Source organism: Rissa tridactyla, chromosome Z, assembly GCF_028500815.1.
Source record: "Rissa tridactyla isolate bRisTri1 chromosome Z, bRisTri1.patW.cur.20221130, whole genome shotgun sequence".
Classification (NCBI taxonomy): domain Eukaryota; kingdom Metazoa; phylum Chordata; class Aves; order Charadriiformes; family Laridae; genus Rissa; species Rissa tridactyla.
This window is the reverse complement of record NC_071497.1, coordinates 14,623,234-14,643,239: the sequence shown is the minus strand read 5'-3', so window position 1 is coordinate 14,643,239 and position 20,006 is coordinate 14,623,234. Positions and strand designations below refer to the sequence as shown.

Here is a 20,006-nt window from a genome sequence, read left to right as displayed (position 1 = left end):
TTCAAAATGGGGTTGAAATATTTAGAGAGTAGTGAAATTCTGCACAACTTCAATTTTTTTCTCTCTTTCCAAAGGTATTTGCCCCATAATGGCAGACCAAGCTAATACAGCATGGACTTACTGGGTCTTTCATGACACATAATTCAGAATTTGTTCAAAAAGGGGTACGGCTTCTCTATTAAATACTGGGATCACTGGGAACTTGGGCAAAGAGAATTTGCAGGACTTTGCATGTGGTCCTTTGATGATCTGCTCTAAGCGTAGCTGGAGGAGGGATCATGGTAGCTTTAAGAAGGAGCTGAGAAGTTCCATGGGAAACCTCTAAGAGTGGAGGGAAATAGGTCAGAGGAAAACTTAGAGACAGATCTAGTAGCAGCCGTACTTAAGGGAGTATTTTAAGTAGCTCTTGTATACCGGGAAGGAGGCAGGCTGGATTCTGAGTATGAATGATGCTCCTCTTGCCTCTTCCATAGCATTGTAGCTATATCTATCTTTCATCTCTGTGTGTCCTACAGTAAACAGAACATTTCTCTTTCTCATTTCCAACTGTAGCAAGTGCTGGTGGATAGGTTGGGCCTAGGTGGGAATATAAGCTTTCTGGTGGTTGATGTTACCTGGAAATCTCCTTGCTTCCTCTCCTGAAAAAGGTCATCGTGCATTGCATCCTCTCACAAAACGCTGCCAGCAAGGGTTGAAAAAGAGGGCTCCACTTTGCAGGGCTTGAGTGATTCGTTCAGCTGACGTCCTCAGATGAACCAGCATCCAGCCAGTCCTGGCTGATGCTCTAAAGGCTGTAATGGTTTTCACCTGTTGGAGGGGGAGATCACAATCCTATCCGTCATCTATATGGGATCATTAGGAAAAACTGGTTTTGGAGGTGCCTTTTCTGTAACGTGACTTGAGAGGTTGAAAACAAACTCCTCAATCAAATAGCTCTTAATGGAGATGGAAACTGAACGAATGTGTGCTTTGCGATAGAGTACCTTCATGTTATGTTAATGTTGTAGCAATGCCAGGAGGAGATACAGTTTTGCCACTAGTTCCAGGAAAGCAATGTTTCTGGTGTTTATCCTCAAGCAACCTTAACCAGGTGGTCACGTTGGCAGAAAAGCCTTGGAATTTGAAGGCTAACTTTTGTGTCTTCTGACAGCTTCTGATACAAAGAGCAATTTGCTATTTTAATCTTCAGCTGAAATTCTATCTGCTTTGTTGGAGAAGAAGGGGAGAGGAAATACGGATTAAAAAAAAAATAAAAGGAAGGGACTTCTGTTTTGTCAAAATGCAGTGAGATTACAGCACTTTCTGATCCACACATTTTTTGGCAAATAAATCCTAAAGAGATGTCGCAATTATAAGAGCAGGATTAAGTTCAGAGAGCAGCTTGAATACAACCATTGTCCCGAGAGAAGCCTTGAGCAGTGTTTGACTTAGAGGAAATGGTAATTGGATTTTGCTGTTTACTTTTTGCTGGATAGGAATGGCAAACAATACTGTAATCTCAAAGGGACAAAGGGCACTGAGTTCCAGTCTTGGTCACCTTCATATAAATATATAATCTCTTTATTGCTAGGAGTGGAAGATTTTCTTGGTTTATGCTGCAAAGACTGGACAAAACTTGTTTCCACGTACTTCAGGATAAAATCTAGAAGGCATTACCTAGTGCCAGCAGAGGGGTTATATTTTGCATTGGAGAGTTCTAGAAAAGATTTCTTAATGCAGAAGCAAGGCTAGTAATTTGGTCACATGCTGCCTTTTCCCTCTAGGTACTGTGTTCCCTAGAGAGAATTTTAGCATCACTCATGCTGCTTAGCAAACACTAAAGAGATTGTGTTACTGTAGAAATACCCAAGTCCTTGCCTCTCCCATCGGCTGTCAGCCACAGAAACCTGTGAGAATAACCCACAGGTGAGCAGAAACAGGCAGTCAGCAGAGGTAAACAAGATGATTCATGCAGGTCTCGACCTCAGCAGTGTTTCTCTTTCACATCTGAAACCACCAGCAAATTTAGTCCACTGGGATTGAGCTGCTCTCCAAACGAAACGGGATTCTTTCTGCGAGACAGTGCCATGGGTTTTGACAGCAATAACTGTATCTGAGTACCCTACCCACAGGTTATCGCCGCTGTCAGACCTCAGTTAAATATGGGTTATTTTTCTTGTCCCCCCACACCAAATTTTCAGTCCAGACACCATGGTCTTGAGGCAGTTTTGACAGACCTGGAATGAAGGCAGGCAACCGATGGCACGTATGCACCAAAAACAGGCTCAGGCCTCTGGCACTGCAACCAGGCCACCAAATGTTCTTGCTGAAGCCATTCAGCGGCTGGAAATGAATTGTTCTATGGGCAGCTATAATTATCGGGACAATCAGCAGAGGGAATATCTGTCTTTCTGAATCAATGAACAAGAAATTAGGCTTTTGACAGAATCATCATAATCTCTGGCCAACATCAACAAAAAAAAAGATTCCAGCCCTAATAAAGCTGTCGTGGGGCTATCCGATTGTTTTATTCAGAGTTCTTGTACCTTCCCTTCTCGTGTCCTGCCTCTCGCCAGATCTGGGAACAAAGAGCTCTTGTTGCAAGTAGTAGCCGTTGTGCAGGAGCTGGTTGTGGATGCTCTGTGAGCCACCTGTAAAAATGACAAAGCTAGCCTTACAGTGCTTTTTATATCACTATATTCACTGTGGCTGCTTGCCACCACACTGCATACGCTGGAACACCTCCAAATTGCAGAAAGCCATCTTAAGTTAAAAAAAAAAAAATTTTAAAAAATTGAAAATAAGTCAATATATGAAAAAGCTGATTCTGAGTCCACTCATGGTAACAGGGACACAGTTTGTAATCTCCCCTGCCAAACCATGTTCTTTTACCAGGTATATCAGCAGGAGATTTCCAGGGTGTGATGCTTTGGAACAAGTGAAAAATCAGGCCTGGTAGCACAGTTCTTAAATATAACAAAGAGCAGATTAGTACTGTAATATTTCTGCTTAATGACAACAACTTCAATGTATGATCACCATAATTTAAAAAACCCCACAGTAACATATGAGCCTAGGGACTTTGGAGTAGAGCATTTAGACTTTATATTAAGAATATTTACTACATCTGGAAGCATATTAGATGTATCGCCATATTAAAAAAAAAAAAGAAATTCTACATCTTGTTTTTTTATGGGAAAGAAACGGTCTCTTTCTATTTGTAGTCACAGGTGCACATGTGTATGGTGGGGAGGGTAAATTGTCTATCTGTCCCACGTGGGAGGCGGGTGGAGACCACACTTTTTGTTCTGAGCTGTCCTGGCCTTGTAAAGCAGGTGGCTAGGCAGTAGAAATAAAGCTAGGAATGAATGCGAGGAAGAGATGCATTTGTTTGCATCAGCAGGTGCAAGCCATATGGTGTTGGTACCCGCTCCTGAGAGAGCAGATCTGGCCTCGCTGCACTTCAGACTCTCCCTCAGCAACACCAGCATCATCTCACCTTCAACACAGGCACAGACATCTCAGGAGCGCAGCCACAGCTGTTGCAGTCCAAGCTACTGCAGGCCAGCCCTACTGCCTGTTGTGGCCTTGCCTGGGCTGGTGGATACTCTTTATGTTGCCAGAGCTATCTGAGAACCAACTGTGCTACACCTGTGCCATACATGTGAATTTCAAGGTGGTAGTACGGTGTGAAAGAGGATTCCTGTGTTGAATTTGTCGTTACGGCAGCAGGCCTTTACTGCACGGTAATTCGGAGTTAAGTCAGAACTTAATGCTGTGTAGAGCGTGGTTATGCTGTGAACAATAAAAAGCCATTAAAATCCTAAGCCAGTCATGGTGGATATTGACATGAAGTACTCTATGGGCTACCAACTGAAAAGAATGCAAGGACATATAATCCTATATGAAAATACAGTTAGTTTTGCATACATTGTGGCTTTAACCTATTCAGAATTTCATTGATTGATTATCTGAATGTGTTCATTTTTTTCTGTTTGTCTGTTTTCAGTTTTTTTGCTAGTTTGTTTTTCTATAGATGGCTCAGGGGAGCCAAGTCATGCTGGTTATTAAAAACGAGGAAAATTCTTAAAGGTGACCATAGAGGAAGATCTCTACAGATACAAAGGGTACATAGTGTTCTCTTCCTTCTTTCAAGATATTCTGCTGCATAAACACATCCAAGTCAGTGAGGCAAAAATGGTAAAAAGGCAGGCATATTCTATTATGCTACTTTGCTGTAATCTCTCCTTCTTCCTTCCTCGCATCACAAGGTACCCTTTGTGCCCTGGGTATTAGTTTTAATAGTTGGGTAAAAAAAAAAAAAGTTTTTTAAAAAAGTATTTTATTTAACTTGTAAGAGAACTGATAGCATGTTAGTTACATGTCATTGGCTATATACTCAGAGGGTGTAGCATGACATAGTCCTGTGTTTCAGTAAAGCTTTGTAACTTAGTCAGTAGTACAGCCAGTCCTAATATACACAGAATTGGGTGCTGATAAACATGAAAACATACTTACTTCAAAACCAGATTGAGTCGTTTAAGTTACATTTCTGAGGGTTTTTTTCATCACAGTATTTCGGAGCTTCACATGCCTACAGCCCCTGATATGAGAGTCTGCTATAACCTACTTCAGTGCAAAATCAGCTGTGCTGAACTGACAGTGATGGCAGCTGAGCAAAAGGAAGATGCTTTATTTTTTAGTAAAGCGGACTCAGCTTTGGGGGTGTTAATCATCGCCAAATGGGAGGCAATAAGCTGCTGTGAACAATAACTTCTTAAATGCCTGTCCTGGTTTGAAGTAAAACAGAATCAAAAGTAATTTTACTTTTTAGCTAAGCCTCTTCTAACTCTCTGAAATTAACAGCATATTGTGCAGAAAATGTTTGACCTCAGAGCAATAAGACCTATGTTTATAGTTCATGCCAAGGACTGGTATGCAGAGAGCTCTTGCTTATACTTATTTAGTATAACAGCCAAGGTCAGCTAACTTTGTTATTTGCCCTGTTGGAGGGCTGGAAGCGGAAAAGCATAGAGGGGTCCCACCTGCGGGGAGAAGTGGACAGGGCACATGACCCAAAACTGGCCACAGGGTATTCTATCCCATCTGCATCATTCTCAGTGTAAACGCTGAGGGATCAAATGTGTCAGCCTCTTTCTTCAATGGCCGGTGTCCAAGGAGGACTCTGTTCATCTGCCTTTGATCCTGAGCTGTGCATTCCTGAATCCAGATCCGGAATCCAGTTCCCGTCCATCGCTGAGTCCAGTCTGGGACTTGCCCAGTGCCTGCCAGTGATGTGATCATCGTCCTGGGAGCTTGATACTGGTTCTGTATTTATTTTATCTATTTCATTATTTTCTTTTTATTTTATTATTAATGTTTTCATCAAAGTAGTTTAGTTCCTTCTAAACTCATGAATCTCTTTCTCTCTTTCCCTCCTCTCCTTGGAAAGAGAGGTAGGGGAGAGCATCAGTCATCTCGTTATTGGCCAGTCTGGCCCAAACCATGACAATGCCCCAGTTGATTCCACCAGCCAGTATTTAGCAATGGCCTCCTTTGGCTTGGTTTAAGCTGATTCAGGGCCTTGACATAAAACTAAATCAGTAAGTTTGATGCAGAATGGAGTAAAAATTATCTCCAAGTTTAAATTGGGTTTAACAAAGCCACAGCAATTTCTTGTGGACTCAAATCAAAACCATAAGCTGGCCACTTGAAAGAGGACGAGGCAAGCTCTAATTTTATCCTGCTTTCCCAAGAAAACAGAGTTTATGAGAGCATCTTGTTTACATACATGTTTCTGTTCTTCCCACTGTCCCCAAATTAGTTTTGATTTTGCTAGCTGGTTTTGTAAATTTAATTAAGGGATACAAATCTCGAAGATGGTACATTCCATCAACTCCTATGCAAATTTATGTCAGGGTAGACAAAGAGATATACACAAACACTGTGATCTACCAAGGAGGCAATTTGAATTCAGTCATATCAGGCACAAAATCCCGAAACAAAAAAAAAACAGACAGAACAGAGCCATAGGAAAAGAATCCTTTTAAGTTCCACTTGCAAGATCTTGGGTCTGTCAGAGCATCCAAGCACAAACAGAGCAACATCACAACAGGTTGTTCCTGCTAGTTTAGATTCTTTGTACCACTGTGATCTGCCACATCTGTATCTTTCTCCCTTCTGGATTCCCAATAGTGGAAGATACTCAGCAGTCCTCAACCATTTGATGCTGAATTAAATTGCATTTCAGTTCGCTCATACTGACAACAATTAATCTGAAGATCTGCTCATTTTTATATTTTTTTTCTTGAGATATGTATTTTGTGTGGTAGGAAGAGGAAAGACCCTTGACTTCAGCATCTTTGCTGTATACGTTTAGAATAATAGAGCATACATGACTGAATCGATTCTTGGTTAAATTCAGCTGAAGTAAATTGATTGGGTTCACAGTACTGCTCTCTGGCTTCTCTCCCAGCAGCAAAGGAGCAATTTCCATGGAGCGTGCTGGTGAACGTGGCTGTGGTAACAATCCAGTGTACAACATGACTACAGAGAAGGGAGGTGCAGGCATCTTCCTGTTTGGAAGGGCAGCTGTCCTTGATGTGCTTTTAAGCACTTTGTCCCTTTCAACTCCTGCTCTTGCTGGAGTACACTAATGCTTCTAGCAATTTGTGATAGTTGTGGATTGAAGCGCAGGAAAAGAATTGTGTCTGCAGTTTGTCCTTTCCGGGCTCTAGTTTGTCACCAAAAATAAATTCTTCCTAGGCAGAGCTGGCAGGCTCTTGATACAGTTTAATGATTATGAATTACAGAAAAGAGAATGCTGTCCTCAAAGACACTGGGTATCCTTGTTTGAGTATATATAACAAAGTGGATCCTGTCAACCACACCTACTGCATTTTAAAACATCTTTCCATGCAGCGTTTAGAGGGATGCAAACTTTAAACTTTTGGGTATACTGGGACAATGGGACGACTATAGGTTGTGTAGGTTGGTCAGTTGTTTTTAACAGTGAACTTGTCTGAAAATTGTTTTAATGATTTCATGGGTTTTGACCTGGCATTGTCTCAATATTATGTTTAAGTCTTTCCAAATACTTTAGGAAATGTTAAGTGTGGCAATTTCTCTTTTTTACATACCCCTCCTCAGGGGTCTGCTCCCACAAACTCCCTGTACACGTATTTTACTGTCTTCAGTTTCCTACATAGGTATATGGGATACAGTAAGAACAACGTCAAACTGGGCTACAGCTCAGGTATGACTCACTGCCTGAAAGCAGGGAATTGGTAATGAGATAAAAAAGCAGTTCTACCAGTGACTTAAACTGGCTATTCTGTTATCGGAAAGAGGAGTATTTCTACTGCTGTTTGTTCAGATATCTCTGTGAGAAACACCTAATGGCTGACACACTAAAACTAAAATATTATTTGGAAAAAGGTCACTTCTCAGGCTGTTCTTGCTGTGTTTGTGAAGGTACAAGGGTTGCTTCCACTATCTTTATTTGCAGATGTTTGGAAAGAACAGTTAATCAGTCGCAATACGCTATTTCCTCCAAGCAACTCAGTCTCCCCCCCCAATCACAAACTGCTGGCAGCTTCTTAGTTACCCATTCACCTTTTCTTCTCTGGTTTGGTAGCCAATAGCTCCTAAGCCAAGCTCTCACCTAACAGGCCAGTTGAGGCTTTGCCTCTGCCACATGGGAGCTGCTGCCCCAGCCCATCTGCCCTTGGCAGAGAGACAGAAGTTGGGCCCTTCTGTGATGGTACGGTTGGGCTCCATAGCGGGGGAAAAAGAGGACACCTTCGCCTTTCACAGTGGGAAAGGAGGCAGCCTTCAGTCTTCTTGTTGTTTTGTTGCAATGTTTTACAAACCTGTGAAGTGGGCAGCTCTCTCCCCCATGCCTTCTCAAATATGATTCCTCCAGAGGAGAGACTGACAAGTTTCCAGGGACATTTGTCAATGCTTGCATGCAGTTCTTGTTCTCAGAAGAATGCCTTAAATTTTGCATGTTTTTTTGTCTTGCATCTCTGTTAGGCTGTACAGTTCCTCATGGTTTTTCTGCTGCTTGAAATGAGGGGGATTTTTTTGTTCACTTAGCAAAAAGAGGATTTACAAAAGTCAGTCAGCATTGCTGTTGGGTTTGACATTTTTTTACTTAATAAAGAGTTTGGCACACAGCTGTTTTATTTTAAGTTGGGTGGCACTGAAATGGGTCTCTGCTGTCACTATCTTCCCTCCCCTTTTTTTTTCTTTTTGACTGTAGAAAAGATGGGTCAGATGGGAAGGTGTAAGACCCTGAAGTCTTTCTCAGCATGAAAAAGAGCTTTTTGTCCAAGCTGTGTGTATATATATATATATATATACTCACACACACACTCAGCTGGGAGAATGTGTTTTGTTGGTTTGTTTGTTTGTTTTTTTCCTACCGAGACAGTCAAATCAGTGTAACTGCAAAGCTGAATTTAGCTATAGAAGTGGTTGTGCATCAGCCTGCTCTCGTAAACGCCATGGATTAGATAAACCAAAAATCCCTTCAGCTGATAAAACAGCGACACAAACGCGATTATTTATCTTACCATCCACCCCTGAGGGAAGGGCGCATGGTCTTTGGTCTGCGCCGATGCGAAGCGATACGGTGGCGGAGGGCAAACTCCTCCAGAGCCTGGTGTCTATGAAGAGCCCTGTTAAAGACGGTGGTGGGGGTAGAGACTTCCCCGCTGCTTATTACATGCTCCACGACGGGTCAAAGTTCCTTGTTTGTTGCCTAAACTGAGGTAAGTTTTCCGCTAAACTCTGCTAAGTAGGGTGTAGGATTAGGCCTCATCCCGCTAGTCGTAGGGCTGCCCCTCAGATGGGGCCACAGAGGAGGGGGCCGGAGAACCTCGGGGCGTCCCGGGAGCTGAGGGCAACCGCCTCGGAGTTAGGCGGGGTGTTCCCCTGAGGGCGACGGCCGCTGCCGCGGCGGAGCCCGCCAGCGGGAGAGCGGGAAGCAGGGCAGCGCCGCCATTTCGGCCACTACCGCCGCTGCCCGCCCCGCGCCCGCCAGGGGGCGGCCTCCGCCCAGGGCCGCGCCGAGCCGCTTCGGCCGCCCGGCAGGAGCGGGACGGGCGGTTGGCAGCGCCTGTGCCGCCGCTGGGGCTCCTGGTAGAGGAGGCGTGTAGGGCCGTCGCCTCCTTTCCCTAGCTGTCCGGCGAGGAAGGCACCTGGGCGGGCGGTGGCACCCGGAGGGGTGGAGGTAAGGCGGGGGTGGCGGGTCGGTGCGTGTGAGGGGGTGGCTCGTTCTCTGTGAGGGGAGAGGTCGGTGCCGCCGTCCCGCAAACTTAACAGGGGAACGCGCTCCGACCGACCGCCCATTCCCGGTCCCGCTCAGCCCAAATGGAGGTGCCCCCCCAACCCCCCTCCTCCCAACCCTGGGGAGGGGGCGGCCCACACCTGCCCATCGCGGCGGCTCGGCCGGTGTCCGCCTCCACCGGGGAGGGTCTGCTGCCGGCCCGGGGCCTCCTCCTTCGGGGGAAAAGGGGGGGAAATCCACGCGCTGTCCCGGCCAGAAGCGGCAGGTGGGTGCCGTGTAAGAGGACGGGACAGTCCCTAGGGGGGCCGCTTGGCTCCCCGGTCACTGGCGCTGTGTAGGTGCGGCAGCCGACTCGCCCGTGGAGAGATGCATTTTCCCTAAGGGGATTGTTTGTTTTTTTTTCTCTTCCCCCTTTTCTTGTTTCCTGAAGGTAGGTCGCAGCGTGCTTTGCTCCAGAGCTGCAGGGGTGCGCTCGGCCTTGCTCCGGGAGCTGCTGGCTCCGCCGACCTGTTGCCTGGCTGGGAGCTGGCGGGGTGAAGCCACAGTGGGGCAGGGCGCGGGGTCTGCACCATCGGGCGGCCGAGGGTGCACGCCGATTAAAGAGAGGAAGGAGGAGGCAAGTAGTCGTCAGGCTTGGGTTGTCTTTCCTCCTCCACCCTATTTATTTAAACCCAGTGTGGTGCCCCCCTCCTGGCCCACTCGTCCTGCTGCCCTTCCGCACCGTACTCTGACGCGGGGAGGGGATATCCAGAGCCCTGTTTGCTGGTCCTGCTGTACCCGTTTTGAGCAAAGGGATGGGAGCCTCAGCACCGCAGGCTGGGAGTCTGTCCTCTGGCATGGCAAACACTGAGGCGCAGCCTGCTAAAAACGGCAGTTTTGCTGCAGTTCTTTTAGTGTTGAGGATGAAGTTAATGTCTCAAGAAACCTGCCGTGCAGCTGATCACCAGGTCTTTTAGTTGTGGAGAGGCAGGCTCAGGATGCTGGATTTTGCTTTTAGTTTGCAAGGTTGCTCAATGAAGAGTGGTTTGTGTTAAACTTCTTGTTTGCTAGTGGAGCACAGGATTTGAAATCTCTGCAAGTCTTTGCAGCATTGTGATGTAACAACCTCATAGCCGGTCTCTCAGAGGCTGACCCGGGGCTTACTATGGAGAAATGAGTAATTGCTGGTGTGAGGACCAGCAAACCCTAGAGGTACCTACTGTTGGCTTAAATGAGGACAGCTGCAACGCAAGCACAGTGTGGGCCTGGTTGGCAGAGGCTTCTAGAGAGTCCTGCTTGCAGCTAATTGGCCCTGCAGATCATCTGTCTTTCTTCTGGCAAGACTGCTGCCCGCTGGCATTTGAAGATGTAGAGGCCTTCTTGCTCCCACTTGGTGGTCAGATCAACCTGTTCTGGGGCTGGTTGTGGGCAGCTTTCATAAACAAAATGTTCTGACTGATACAGGGGTGTGTCCTAAACCAAGTTAGAGCAAGAACAGGTTACCTGTATGATTATCACACAGATATAGGGTGGTTGAGGATCCATCCCACCCTTGCTTAGTTGCAGTGATTTCTTACATAGATGGCAGGATTGCTTCTGTCTTCCAAGCCATTTAATTGTGATTTTACACAACGATATAATTTGTACATAATGAGGGATACTCATGAGAAAATCTTCCAGTCATTCTTCTCAGATGGGAGAGTTTATGAGCCAGATGCTCTGCAGTAGGTAGATGGAAAGCCTGTTTGTCCTCTTCCACCATAGCAAAGCATGTTATTCTAAAATTCGCAGACTCTTCTGAGCGGACCAACATTTGTGACAGTTTTGCTTTTCCACTCTGTATGGTAGAGAAAAGAGTGGTCCTGGCACAAAAAAAAATAAAAAAGGAGGAAACTGTTGTTTTGTAACAGAGAGTATGCACATATCAAAGAGAGTGGTAGAGCAGAAAGAAGAGGGACACAACGTAGACATGGTACAGTTAAGCAATCTGAGTTCCAGAAAGTGCTAAAGAGCAAAAGGAGATGAATGCAGACAGTGTTGTGTTGTTTGGCATCAAGCAGCCTGGAATGATGATTTAATGCTGTTTGCTGCGGTGTTGGTGTAGTAGATGGTGCTGCTTAGAGCGCATTAGTGAGTGATGTGAAACTTGGGACTGGACCAAATCACTTCAGCTCCTTTGCTGATATTTCTCTCATGATAAATGTTTCTTTATCAGCTGCCAGCAAAGTGCTCAGCATCATATGAGATCCCTGAGGAAGGTACTTGTGCTCTGGAACAGAAGTTAGGAGAAGCAGAGAGGGCTAAGTACCCTGGGAACATGGATCACAGAGTCATTTGGAATAGCAATAGCAATCATTTAATAATGTTGCAGGAAAAACATGGTATTGTTCTTTGTTTAATATGCGGTCTTCATCATAAGTCAGGTAAACTGAGATCTCAGATGGAATAGTTTACAGACAAAACAAACTGTTATTTTCATTTCTCTGTTTTAGGATATTACCTCAGGATCAGATGCTTCAGTAGTACCTTTGACAGATACGAGTCTTGTGAGCCTCTTGTGAGCAAGGGACTTAGGCCTGTGCAGGTAAGATGGAGAGAGAAAGCTGAAATGAGTAAGATGGAGCTGTAATTTTAACACTAACTACTGTACAATTAAATTTATTTCCAGAGAAATTGCCAGCTTACTACTGTACTAAGCTTCTTTGGTGATGGGTAGTTAGCACATTAGTATATTAAAGGAAAAAGGTTTACGAATGAACTGTGAGTATGGCTGAATAGTCAGTCTTACACAGAGTAACTGAGAAGCTCTTTTAAAGGAGTTTGGACCAGATAACAACAGAAGAGGAGGTTTTGCTCACTGTTCTGTGGTTGTTAAGCAGTCTTTCTGCCACACTCCCCTTTCTCTTTTCTGCTGGATCTCATATGCACTGGTGCTTTTCTCTACTCTGGTTTAAATCTTTACCTTGGAACAAAAGTATGGGTTTTGCTTGTTTGTTTTGTTTGTATAATTTCCTGTTGGTTTGTTGAGCTCAGGAAAAGGTTCAACAAGTATTACAGAAGACAAGAATGTGAGATGATTGAAATGTGAGGAAGGGAGGAAGAGAGGGTGTAAAATTGGGTCATCCTCTCTTCTGAACCATAACTTTAGTTTACCCCAAAAAGATAAAAAGGTACTCAGGCTAATCAGATAGCTTTATAAGGACATGCTTTTTAAAAGCATAGAGCTCTTCAGTCAAGACTTTACAAGACCTGTTTGATCTGGGAAATTTGTGTTCAGATTTAATTTAAAATATCTGCGACTTTTGCTGTTGAGAGCATTTCCTTACCGCACCAATACAATCAGAAAGAAAGGATTTTCTGGTTTTGTGTGAAGATACCCTCATGCTATCAAAAGATGCAGGTTTTTAATCCAGAAAGACTGTAGCAAATTCTATGGCTAGTAACATGCAGTATATCCACGTACATGGTAATAGAGGATCTCTCCCTGCTTAAAAACATGTCTTTCCCCACTGTAGTGAGCATTGGGTTTGGATTTTTGTTTTTGGAATTTTATTGCCATTTGGGGGTACAAAAGAATGAAAATATGTCTATCATAATTATGCAGCTCTGAAGTTTTAAAACAAATGCTAGCAGATAGATAAGTGCAGTCTCTAAATCAGGGACTGGAGGGAGTGCTGAACAGGCATTTTATGCAGCTTGGAGGGGCTTGAGACCAGCTCTTGACTGAGTGGTACCCTCAGTGTGCTGAAACCAAAGAAGTGTGTCTGAGGGCTGTAAGAAATGAAGTTCCATTCTGTTTCTCACCCTTTGGTCATGCATTCCTTACTCCAGCTCGGAATCTTGTGAGAACTGCAATTTGTCTTTTCCATCTCACAACTGGCTGTATTTCAAAGTGATCCAACCTTTCATTGACCAGTACAACACAGCACAAATGCTAACAGTGAACATTTCAGATGGTGCTTCCCTGAAAAATATGAGCTGATTTTTACCTAGGAAAATGGTTAAGAAACTGTCCAGATAGGGGATCTTGAAACATAATCAAATTTTTTCTTAAAATAAATTTTAAGTTATTTTGAATCTCTGTACTTACTAATTCTTAGACTACCATCTTTACTTTCTAATTTTAGTGTCTTTTTTCCTGTTGTTCTGGTATGAAGTACACACTGACATGGTAATAGAATGCTTGTTAAGGTAGACATTGAAGTGGTGTGTGTATCCACAGTGGTATAAAAACAACGATCTAAAAAACCTTGAACAAATACACGTTTTTGTTTCTTTGTGTCTCCAGTTAACAGTAATCATAAAAGTTACAAAAGTTACAAAAGGTTTAATTCTGAAAGTTACATATAACAACAGTAATATAGAATTTTTCCTGTAAGGGAAAAGGTCAAGATTTAAAGTTATTTGATTTCAAATAGTAGAAGACCATTTTCAGTTTCCAACAGTGCAACTCTTTTGCAGGAATGGAAAGTTACATATGTATCCTCATTGAAGGTTAACACTGAATTCCAGACAGGAAATGTGATAATAGTGATTATTAATGTGATAAGATATATCTTATATATAATAATATATGTGATAATGTGATAAGATATATCTTAAATGTGATAAGATATAATTAACTTTAACTTGTAAAAGCAAAGATTTTTTGCAGAAAGCTAGCTCAGGCAGTTCTTAAATGCCTGTTCCTTATAAATGCTTAGCTGACACCAGTCAGTTAAGCTCACCTGGGTACCCCAAATTGTCATCTAATGACTGTATGGCTTTACAACCTTTCTATTTCTGCCTTTCAACAAAACCCCAAACCACTGCATCTTAAAATGTGAGTCACAATTGACAATAAAGCATGCATGAGTTAATAGGCATATCTACTTTAGATTCATGAAAGTACCTCCCCAGAAAAGCAGATGAAGGAAGCAAATGTTTCCACACTGTCTAGGGATGGGTTGTTGCACATAGTGGTGGTGTTGCCTAACCAAAATATGCTGTGATCCCGTGAAGAATTGATGGAATATAGTAGGATGTGTAAGGTTGCATCCAGTCATATCTGCTGAAGTCTCTGCTGACTCTTGGCTTTTCAGAGACTGAAATCCAAGTACAGATTTGAGCAAAGAGAAGTACATCCAGCATAAATATAGATACATAGATAAAACTTAACATCATCTTGCGTGATGCATTATTCATGGGGAAACCTCAAGTTCATTGGCTTTGGTTCAGCAACTTCCTTAAGCTGGGTATCCAAAATTGGGCTATATTAATTCCCCACAGTAACCATACATTAAAAGCAGCAAAATAAAATAAAAAAAAAAAAAATCAGAATTAAATGTGCTTGAACTTATTTTGCTGCCATCTAACATCATTATGGTGTCAACATAGTTGCAAAGTGTTTAAATTAATAAAACAAAGATCCCAGAGATTGATTAATGAGGTTGTTGGGGAATTTAACATGAACTATGTGCCAAACTCATCTTATGCTCCCTATACAACTGGTTAAAGAACTGAGCTCTTACGTTGGTAATTGAAAGCAGATCTATATTTAGAAATTTAAAACCCATTCTCCCCTCTCTTTGGTTCTGTAAAACAAGAGCATGTGAGAGTGAAGTGGGTGACCCCTATCTCCTTGGCTCAATGTCTTATTTAGATGCCTAAAATTAGGCAGTTGTAAATATCCTGTTGTTGCACTCCTGGGATGAGGAATAATAATACCATTCCATTAAGATCGCTACATCCAGAATTAGTTTGTGGGTTTCAGGGTTTTTTTTCCCTAAGTGGGAAGGGATTTTGGTATATATTCCATTTAAATGAAGGAACAACATGGGACTTAAGTTGCTGTCCAGCCTTCAGACTTCTCAGGCAAAATATTGAGATTCTGTCCTCAGGTAATAGTACCACCAGATTGAAGTTTTTCTCTTCAGAATATTCCCTTTTTGTTTCCCAGTCCCATACAGTCATGGAAATATTTTAACTATTTTCTCTTACATTCCAATGCAACATGTTCTGTTTATGATAAACGTATTTTAGGAATCAGATATGCTTAGAAATCTGAGGTGGGGAAAAATCTGTGTCAGAACTCATCCAGTCTTCTAATATATAGGGAGTGGTACTGTGACTCGGGGCATTCAAGATCTCTTGAGTACCAGTTAAACTGATGAAGATGATGACTTGAAGCGCTGCTTGGCTCTGCCTGTATGAGGGAAAGAAAAGTGGGAGAGGAGTCAAAGAAATCTGTTTGCATCTGCATCCATATAGTAAATATTTTCAGATTAATCTTGTTTGCTTATGAACTCAAAACAGATAGGACAGCTACATATTTCATATAATATTGTGAACCAACATATCCTAAAAATCCATGCTGTAGTTATTGAATATGCTGTAGTTATTGAATATGCTGTGTAGAAAGACAGGGTTTATATCCCTATAAGATACAGAGATGAGTCTACTTGCAAAATAAGGATCAAAGCTGGGAATTGACTTTCTATCTCCAAAGATCTACCCATCATTGTTTTTGAGTTTAAAGAAGCCCAAGTAATGTTAAATTCTCATCTGTTTTGTAAATTAAGGTCTTTGTAGCATACACGACTCCAGGAAGGTCTGTCTTCCTTATGCATGTCTGCATCCTGTACTTTTTTCTGCATTAGTGAAGTAATGAAAAAGTAAAATCTATGCAGTGTCCAAATGCAAGAGTTTTAGTTCATAAAACAGTTGGCATATTCTGTGGGAAGACCACAAAATGTTCTTATAGTGCAAAGAGAGAATACAGAAGAGCAATATCCACTTTTTTTTTAAAAAGCTTATCTTTGACAGAAGAAGTGATACCAAATGCCCCTTCAATTGAGTACTCCACATGTTAAACTTAGAGCACTGAATGCTCTTTTGAAAACATGCCCCAGTTATCACTTGGAAAATGATTAAAATGTGGAAATTAAAAGAACTATTAAAAAGAGGGAAATTATCAGATTCTTACAAAGAATTAAAAAATATTAAAAAGAAGATTTTACCTCTTTATGACATGTGTTTTTTCATAAGTCTATCAAAAATTATAAGGCATGTTCTCAATTCCATTTGGACTGCTTCCCAGGAACAGAGACTGTATTGCTTATCTTTTAGGAAATTAGTGATTCTTTGGAAGTACTTTTTCATGCTGAATATAGTGCTTTTTAGGATCCATGTTTGAAAGAGGTTTCTTGCCTTTGATTGCTCTTCTGACAAACATATCTCTAATTCTTCAATTTGATGATAAATTCCATTTTGGAATTTCTCAATGTTGCTTGTATTCCAAGCACCAAGAGGAAGATTTTTGCTAAACAGTTGGAAGAGCTGTTGGAGGAACTCATAGGTGATCATTATGACATTCTTCTGTGTGACCTTGGTAATCTCCATGGGGAATCTGAAATCAGTTGTTTCGCTGAGACAGTGCTGAGAAGAATAGCCACCCATTTTGCGCAGAACGTTCATGTTGTGGTAGTTCGCTTTGATTCCTTGGAAGAGGCAAACTGGATCTGAGATTTTAATGTACAATGCCAATGTAATGCAAACTTGCAGTACACTCCTCTGAACCAAGACAGTCATGGTGATGAAGTAGTCAGCACTATTTTCCTTGCATTATTGCAGGTCTGTAAGCTTGCAGTTTCTTGTCTGTCTTGTCTGTCCTCACATGCTTCTCCTTCATGTCCCTGAATTTATTTCTTCTGTATGACATGCTGGACATTACTCATTTTGTAGGAATTGTGTTTTTATCAGCTGTGATCCTGCCAGGGTTTACTGTTGATTTCAATTTCAGACTGTTGGAAAGGTTTGCTATTTCTGCTTTGACTGTATTTAATTGAAAAAAGAATAAGTGAGTCAATCTAGTCAGTGAGAGGACATGAACAGATTAGCAGGTTAGAACCTGGCTAAGGGCATTTAATCTTCTTATATTGCTACTAGAACAGGCAGTCTTGCTTTATGCTGAGAAATTTTACTTCTATGCTTAAGTTAGCAAGGACTTAGAAAAAGCTAATAGATAGGCACTCTAAGTAGGATGTAATTTTATTGATTTAAAAACAAATGTCTGGTTTGGTAGGACAAATTGCTTTGTTTAGGGAGTGGCTTAATTTTTATTAGCAAAATAACCCTATTGTTGACAGAAGCATTGAACTACTAGGGGCATATGTTGCTATCACTATGTTGGCAAAAAAGAAGTATATACAGCTCTTAAGACAGATGCATTTCTTTCCAATATCTCTGATAGTTCACTGCTCAAAGAACCTTTTTTCTACTTCATCACTTGATGAATCAGCCTAAATTTTTAGAACCATAAAGGAAACTATGTTTTTATGTAAAGAGGAAGAATTCCTTGCATTTCAGAGTAAGAAAACTTATGTTCTGAAGCCTCCTCCTGTGAAGACAAACTCTCAAGGAGGCTGAATTTACTTGTGTTGGTAGCAAAACGTTCTATCCTCAGGATCCCCCCGGACACATGGAACATGTCTCCCAGTGTCTGTCCAGGGTACTTCTCTGAATGTCAAGTCTTTGTGCCGTCTTGTAGTAGGACTGCAGTTAGCATGTTAATTATAATTGCCCTAAACAATCTCAGATTTCTGTGATGACAGTTATGAGATAGTGCTATGGCAAGCACTACATCTTGGTTGGTTCCTGAATATGCAGTAGCAAGGTGGCATGTTTCTGCTGGCTTCCTCTAGTGCAGTACTAGCCCTTCTAACTGGTTTCTGTAATCACAATATGAGAACTCACTGGTGATCGAAAAGGAAGACTGGGTTGAATATTAAGATAAGCAAAAGTTACAAGGCATTTAGCAGGCAGGTTTGCTTCTCATGAGAATCTCTAAGGATTGATAAATCTATATATATGAACAAAAGTGATTTGGTCACCAAAGTATACAGAGTTTAGGAAGCCAGGGGATGTGCCTTTATGTAATTTAGCCTGCATAATTACAGGGATATTTGAAAAAGAACATGGAAAATGTTGAAGCTCAAGAATGTGTCATGTAAGCAGCAAAGGAACTCCTGGATGCTCTTGAGATTAGAAAGTATTTTGTTAAAAAAAAAAAAAATAAATCCTGTTGATGCTTGGGAGGACCTGTTATTATGTGACAGACTGAAAGATTGCTATGGATAAGCAGTTTCTTAGCAAGTCACAGGATGACTTCAGCAGTTATACAGTAGGACTCTACTAATATATTAATGCTCCTGTGGTTATTCTTCGTGTTTTGCTACAGCTGATGCTAATGCTGTATTAATATTGTGGTATTGTCATAACTTATCTATACCCAGAGATCTTCAGAGAAGTTAATTTATGAATGAAATTGTGGGGAGGATGGTTTTGTGTTTGAAAGACAACTGAATGGAACTGAGATCTCGGATCTGAATTCACCTAGGGATGCCTAGGTTCAAAGTGTCTTTTAGTTTTCCTGTATTTTAACTGCATCTTTACAAGATAGATCTACCTAGTTACTCCATGCCTTGGGAGTGTTATGTAGCTTTACCCAGGCTCTCTGTCAAGGTTGTCTAGTGGAAGCATTGTGAGAAATGCTGAAGAAAAGGGGAGTGAAAAAGGCTGAGGCCTGGTAAATGCAAATCAGTTTTGAATACAGATGACCCTAGTTTCTGTCAGAGAGGCTACTTTAATTGTTGGATTGTTTTTGTTTCACTCAGTATTTCCCTGTTTGCTTGCTGAAGAAGTAGTGGTGATAAACTGTTAGTTTATATCATAAAAACTTGCCTGTGCCCCACAACATAGCACAGAGATATTGGCAGGTGGGGGACCCTGAATAACACTTGCCCCAGCTGTTTCCAGTCCCATCACAGGAGCCATCAGGCCATCTCTACAAACCCAGAGAAGCACAGGGGCACAGTGGCAGGCAGGAACTCAAATTAAGGACTTGGAGGAAGGGCCCCTTCCAGCATTGTCCTGGGAGAACCTCACAACCATGGCCTAGGAGAGAAACCCATCAAGATGAGGCAATGCTGGAGCACCTTATGGATTTCCTGAAGGTTGCTGTGTAGAGGAAAGGGACACATTATAGGTTGCAGAGGAAGAGCACTTCAGGGTTACACAGGACATATTATGGGATGTTTAGGGGAGGAACCAAATGGTAGGGAAAGGAATGGATCGGGCTGTTTTGAGAAGGAACAAGCGTGTGAAAATAGAAGGATGAAGAGATAAAAAGGAGTGGTCATGTGTAGACAGCAGCTGGGCAATACATTTCCCTGGTGGTGCTCAGCATCTGAACAGCACTATGTCCTCTCCTCATTTAATAAACTCTGTTTCTAAGTATTTTCCTGGGTGAGGGACTGTATTCTGTAGATGTGTGTGAGTATGGGATCTAAGTGCACCTAGGGTCAGACCAGGGGCCATGTCAGAGGGCCCATGTGTCACTGGTACCAGCTACTGGAGAGATCCTAATGAGTAGACTTACGTGCCAGCAGCTGGACTAGGACCAGGGGTCAGAGATCTGTGTGTCTGTGGTGCCAGTGACCGCAGCGAGGGAGGATATGTGGTAGAGCATGTGAGTGCTAGAGAGTATCAAGCTAGACTATCCCATGAGTGTGAGCTGAGCGCCAAGTGCATGTCTGTCTCTGAGGGTGGCAACACAGGAGGGGCTGGCTATTGGGGGGACTAAGGGGATCCTGGTCATCTGCTGTGGAGCTCTGTATGTGTGTGTGTGCACGCATGTACCAAGGGGTCTATACTAGCAAGTGGAATGGGTCTGAAGACTTGCTGGCCTGTATGTCCAGGTGCCAGGATCCAGAGACAG

The 20,006-nt window shown here is 42.4% G+C and overlaps 1 protein-coding gene across 2 annotated transcripts in view; it reads left to right on the top strand.

Annotated features, from left to right (window-relative positions):
- The window catches only part of C9orf72 (C9orf72-SMCR8 complex subunit), an 81,028-nt gene that overhangs the window by 31,375 nt on the left and 29,647 nt on the right, over nucleotides 1–20,006 (top strand). Inside the window, exon 10 of one of the 2 annotated variants that reach the window (XM_054184897.1) lies at nucleotides 11,743–11,811. The exons of the other annotated variant lie outside the window; for it this stretch is intronic. Within the exon in view, the coding sequence (XP_054040872.1) occupies nucleotides 11,743–11,811 (69 nt within the window). Of the gene's footprint in view, nucleotides 1–11,742; nucleotides 11,812–20,006 lie in introns of those variants that run through there. 2 annotated transcript variants of the gene reach the window in all.